Here is a 5515-nt window from a genome sequence, read left to right on the forward strand (position 1 = left end):
AAATGTATTTTGTTGTTGTTGTTATGTTGTTATGTGCCGTTGAGTCAGCCCTGACTCATAGCGACCCCTCCTTGGGTTTCCGAGGCAGTATCACTGCGGAAGTAGGATTGCCCAACCTTCCTTCCAAGGAGTGGCTGGTGGGTTTGAACCGCCAGCCTTCTGGTTAGCAGTCAAGCTTTAGCCACTATGCTACCAGAGCTCCTTGTATTTTAGGTGTATAAATAAATAAACAAACTCACTGCCTTTGAGTTGGTTCCGACCCCTCCTTGGGTTTCTGAGGCGGTATAACTAAGGAAGTAGATTGCCCAGTCTTCCTTCTGAGGCGTGGCTGGTGGGTTTGAACTGCCAACCTTGTGATTAGCAGTCAAATGCCTTAGGCATTAATTGTTTGGAAATAAGTGAATAAACCTATAACTAAAGAGTGTTGTTGCTGTTGTGTGCCATTGAGTTAATTTCAACTCAGTGACATTAGAAAGCACAAGAAAGGATATTTCTTCTCTTCCTTTTGCTTATATAGAATTTAAGTAGTTTTTTACTAACAGAGTGCAAATAATTTGGTAAACACATTGATAATATAATTGCAAGTGCATTCCTTTCAATATCTAAGGGAAAATCAGGTTTAATTAATAATGCATATCCAAAACTAAATTTATTAATTATGCTTCACTCTTATCTGCCCTTTTGTCTCTCTTTTTCCAGAATTTACTAACAACATTTCATAGGAATATTCCATAATTCAGCTTCTTATGAATTGTGCCTGCCTTTATGACTCAATGGCAGTGGGTTTGGTTTATTGGTTTACTCACAATTAGTAACAGAAAACAATGTTTTACTATGCTACCAGAAAGCTCTTTTATTGTTAAAATATGGTTAGGCAGATGAGACGTTTATGGAAGTGGCTATTTTCCTGGGGAGGTCTTTGTTAGTTCATAAACCATGTGGTATTTTTAAATAGCACACTAGATGGCCCAATCAATAAGCCCTGAAGTATTAACTGAAGTCTTTTCCCTGGTTTCCCCCAGTTGCCATCATGGAGTGATGTCCATTTGCTACTTCATCAGAGAGGCAACAGTCCAAACACAATTTGCCTATTGGAGTTTTGAGTCTAAAATAAAAATGAATGTATAATCACAGAACACTTTTACTTTCTTTGTAGTATTTATATTATATTTTCTTTCCATAAGTCTTCTGTTTATCCTTGATTATTAATCTGAAGTATCATGGAAATTTCATTGCTTTTTCCTCAGATAATCAATCTTTCATTTATTTAATTTTTACGTTACTTTTCTTTAAAAAAATAAAATGTTGCTGGGATATTATGTTGGAGATTTTTTAAAAAATTTTCTACACTTGATTATGTAGACAGATATATAGAATTTATAATTAAATTATATTTACATACATGCATATATATATATTTGCAGCCATGTAATCACAGGATAGGTTAGGAAACACTTATAAAAAATAGAAATATAAAATAATTTTGAGGACAAAATTACAGTCTCACAGTCTCCTAATCTCCCTGTCGCTGATAAATGCTAACTGGCTATCATCAACAGTTAACATTACACAATCTTCCTTGAGACACAGAAAAAATTCCACAATATAAAAGTATTTTGGGAATCAATACATTACTTTCTTTTTGAGTTTGGATCATGCTCATCAAGCCAATAGAACCAAAATATATGCCATGAATACAATTAATTAAGATAAGATTTCACTAACATGAATAGAGATGAAATGCATAGCCCTGAATCTCAGCGTGCATATTATCCATCTTTATCTACGTTGAGCACTATGCAGAATGGTTGATGCTTTTTAATCTGGAGCAGATATTTGCAGCATATAGAGCTTCTCAGACAAATAGCTGTAAAATTCATTATTTAAAATGCTCCCTGGTTCTTTATATCCCCTTTATGTTACCTCACTCTTTTTTTTTTCCTTATCTTCAATCTTTCTTAATATACTAAAACACACAGCTAAGTACTTGTGTTTACAAATGCAGAATATATAGAATGATTTTTATTTTAAATGACTCAGCTACAATTCTTGTAAAAATGTATTTACTTACTAAGCTGCTGAGTCATTGAGCTGATATTCAGATGCCCTTTCAAAGCAGGCCTGGATTCCTGGATCTCTCCACAGACGTTTTATTACCTCAGCCAATTTGGGTGTCATGCCGCCATCTTCCAAGGTATTTGCCATGGCACAAAGTTGTAGTTGGTCTTCCTAGCAATATTTGAGAGAGAAGAATAAACATGTATTTGGAATGAAGTATTCTTTTTACAGTATATAGGATTTTAATTTGGTGGTGGTGGTGGTGTTGTTATTTACCATCGAGTTGGACCCAACTAAGAGCTACCCCTCTTTGGGTTTCCAAGGCAGTATCACAACAGAAGTAAATTGTCCCATCTTCCTTCCGAGGATTGCCTGGTAGGTTTGAACCGCCAGCCTTCTGGTTAGCAGTCAAGTGCTTTAGGCACTACGCCATCAGAGTAGTAGGTGTCTAATTCTTCTAGATAATGATTTCTTTTAATCTCATTTCAAAATACTTTATGGGAAATTGATCTAAAGTTCCTTATAATGACCAGCTGATGTCAAGACTAGTTATCCCTTGCCCAAACTAAAAAACGTTACAGAGGGAAGTCAGTATTTTTGGTATATATCACTAAAATCTGAGTTTGATGTCAAAAAGAGTAACAGTGTTTTGGTACATGTATCTTTGAGTTGTTAAAGGGTCAAAATTCTGAGGTAAAGTGGTTATGAATCTGATCTAAACTGACACTATGAATTCTTTGGAGCGTAGCCATAGATTTTATTTATTTTTTCTTAAGGAAAAAATATAAGTGAAAATTAAAACAAAATGGAAAACAAAACTTTATATTCTGAAATGGTATTCAAACAGTATTAATATACTTCACCACCAGCATCTTATTATTATCAAATAAACAAGCAATGACAAACAACTTGATTCACACATTAAGGGTTTTTACTTATAGGTGTTGCTGATTTCATTCTGCAAATCAGTAGGGTCAGGAAAGGAGAAAAAGCAAGCATTGTGTAAGTCCCATTGGTACGGTCGTTGGAGGTGACACGAGAGGAAGAAAATAGTTTATTGAGTAAACACTGGAGTCTAAGGTTTATCTGAATAATAATCAATACACTTTTTATGATAAAACCATTTTTTAAAGATTAAGAACTTGCGATTTAGAGTAATTAAATTACTGTCCTTCATAATGGTCATAATGAAGAAGTCTGATTCAAATTCCAGACTCTGAAGTTCATACTCTTCTTAGTTCATATTAATATTATAACAATTTACAAGACACTTAGCACATGTATTATCTCAGAAGTAGGAGTTGGGATCCCTGAGCTTATGATTGTTATTCTGAGGGGGTAGAAGGGGGGCATTACATTTGTAGCCAGCAGGTCAGAAGTGATGGTGTTATGTGGACTTGCGGCTGGTACCTGAAGTCTTGGGCCTATGCGGCAGTCTGAAGGAAAATGTCCTTTTAACTTGTGAGATCTGATCTAGCTCTGGGTGGCTAAAATAAGAGGAAGTCTTGCATGGTGTCACAGAAGTGAAAAAGTAAGGATTTGATTTATGACTCATCTTCACAGCAGCCCCTCTGGATTCTGTTCCCACCACTTTTCCAAAACTTCTCTTATTATATCACCAATGATCTCCATTATAACTAAATTTAATAAAATATCTTCAGCCTTCTTCTTAGGATCTCTGAACTTGTATAACCCTCTCTGGAACAATGCCCTTGAATTCTGTAGCTCTACAGATCCCTTTGTTTCTCCCACTGTTCAGTCTTTCCTGCTAAGTTTCCTATTCCTCTCAAATGAACAGAAAATGTTGAGTCTTTAAGCATCATTTTCTAGCCTCTGTTGTCTTTAATGTCATTCTCTTCTTAATCTAAGCACTGGATCTATTCTATCCCTAGTATAAATTGTAGGCCATAGTGTAATGGTTTGCCAATAACACTTGGATTTTCATCTCTAGTCAAAATATCTCTTCTTAACTTCCAGTGCACATTTGCAGTTACTCAAGGCATATCTCTCTGTGTATGTCCTCCAGAACTTGCAAACTCAATATTTCAAAACTAATGTTTTGTAATTACTTGTTCAACATCAATCTTTCCTTTTCTGAGGAAAAATATTATTTCCATCTTATTTACTGCTCACTCCTTAGTATATCCCCCAGGTCCAGCCACATGTCTGCCACACAAATAATGGTTTAATGAAGAAAAGCTTTTAGAAATGCCTTGGACCTGTGTGTTGTTGTTGTTATTTGCCATCGAGTTGGCCCCGACTCATAGCGACCCCTCCTTGGGTTTCCGAGGCAGTATCATTACGGAAGTAGGAATGCCCAACCTTCCTTCCGGGGAGTGGCTGGTGGGTTTGAACTGCCAGCCTTCTGGTTAGCAGTCAAGTGCCTTAGGCACTATGCTACCAGAGCTCCCTTGGACCTGTGTAGATTTCAATATATAGATTTTAATGAGCTTATATTAAAAATTAATATTGACAAATAATACCTACTGTATACTGAGGGCTTATATTCTGCAATGTTCTGTAATTAAGTGATTTATTCTTCAATTTCCATTTCCTCCTTTAACTGTGATAACACTGTAACACTGTAATTCAATTAAGGAAAACACTAGTATCTTATCAATGAAGAAACCATAATTTAGAGAGATTGAGTAATTTGTCCAAATTTGCACAACCTGTGTAATAAAGCTATTGTAAATTTTCTCTGAGAGATGGGTTCTCTCTTTCAGAGACAATCTGTGTGCTGATGTAAAAATAGTTATGTAAAAATATACAGATATGCATAAATAAACAAATTGAAATCTAGATAGAAAGCTCTAGACCACCCTTAAAATCAAACATAAGTAAAGTATTTAGCAATCAATCTGCTGAGAAAACAATTTAACCCAAGTAGAGACTGTATTAAGGAGCTCTGGTGGCACAGTGCCTAAGGCATTTGACTGCTAACCAGAAGGTTGGCACTTCAAACTCACCAGCCTCTCTGTGGAAAAGACTGGACAATCTAATTCCATAAAGATTTACTGCCTTGGAAACTCCAATGGGGGTTGCTATGAGTGGGGATGGACTCAATGGGAGTGAGGTGGTTTTTTGTTTTTTTTTGGCAATGTACTAAAGAATGTGATTGAAACAGCCATAGTTTGCACTAATTGAAATCAAATTGGGAGCTCTGTAGTACCTGACAATCATACTTAAGGGCATAGGTACTCCTTAAGAAGTCTGTCACAATTGCTTAATGCTACTTAAATTGCTCCATTTACACTATTCAATCTACTGTTATTATTTTTTTTATTTTTATTTTTCACTTTGTAGACTGGCAGCAAAGTTACAGAGCCTGTTATTTTTATTCCACCTGTATACCAATAAGGAGTGCTGGTGGTATAATGCCTAAGGCATTTGACTGCTGACAGGAAGGCTAGCAGTTCAAACACACCAACCCACCAGCCACTCCTCAGAAGAAAGA

At 35.8% G+C, this 5515-nt stretch overlaps 1 protein-coding gene across 1 annotated transcript in view; it reads right to left on the reverse strand.

Moving 5' to 3' along the window:
• GNAT3 (G protein subunit alpha transducin 3) overlaps nt 1-5515 on the reverse strand; it is a 74210-nt gene that overhangs the window by 23153 nt on the left and 45542 nt on the right. The window contains exon 4 of the mRNA XM_007944807.2: nt 2072-2229. Coding sequence (XP_007942998.1) covers nt 2072-2229 — 158 coding nt within the window. The remainder of the gene's footprint in view (nt 1-2071; nt 2230-5515) is intronic.

Source organism: Orycteropus afer, unplaced genomic scaffold, assembly GCF_000298275.1.
Source record: "Orycteropus afer afer isolate SDZICR_OR568_19922 unplaced genomic scaffold, OryAfe1.0 scaffold00007, whole genome shotgun sequence".
NCBI lineage: Eukaryota > Metazoa > Chordata > Mammalia > Tubulidentata > Orycteropodidae > Orycteropus > Orycteropus afer.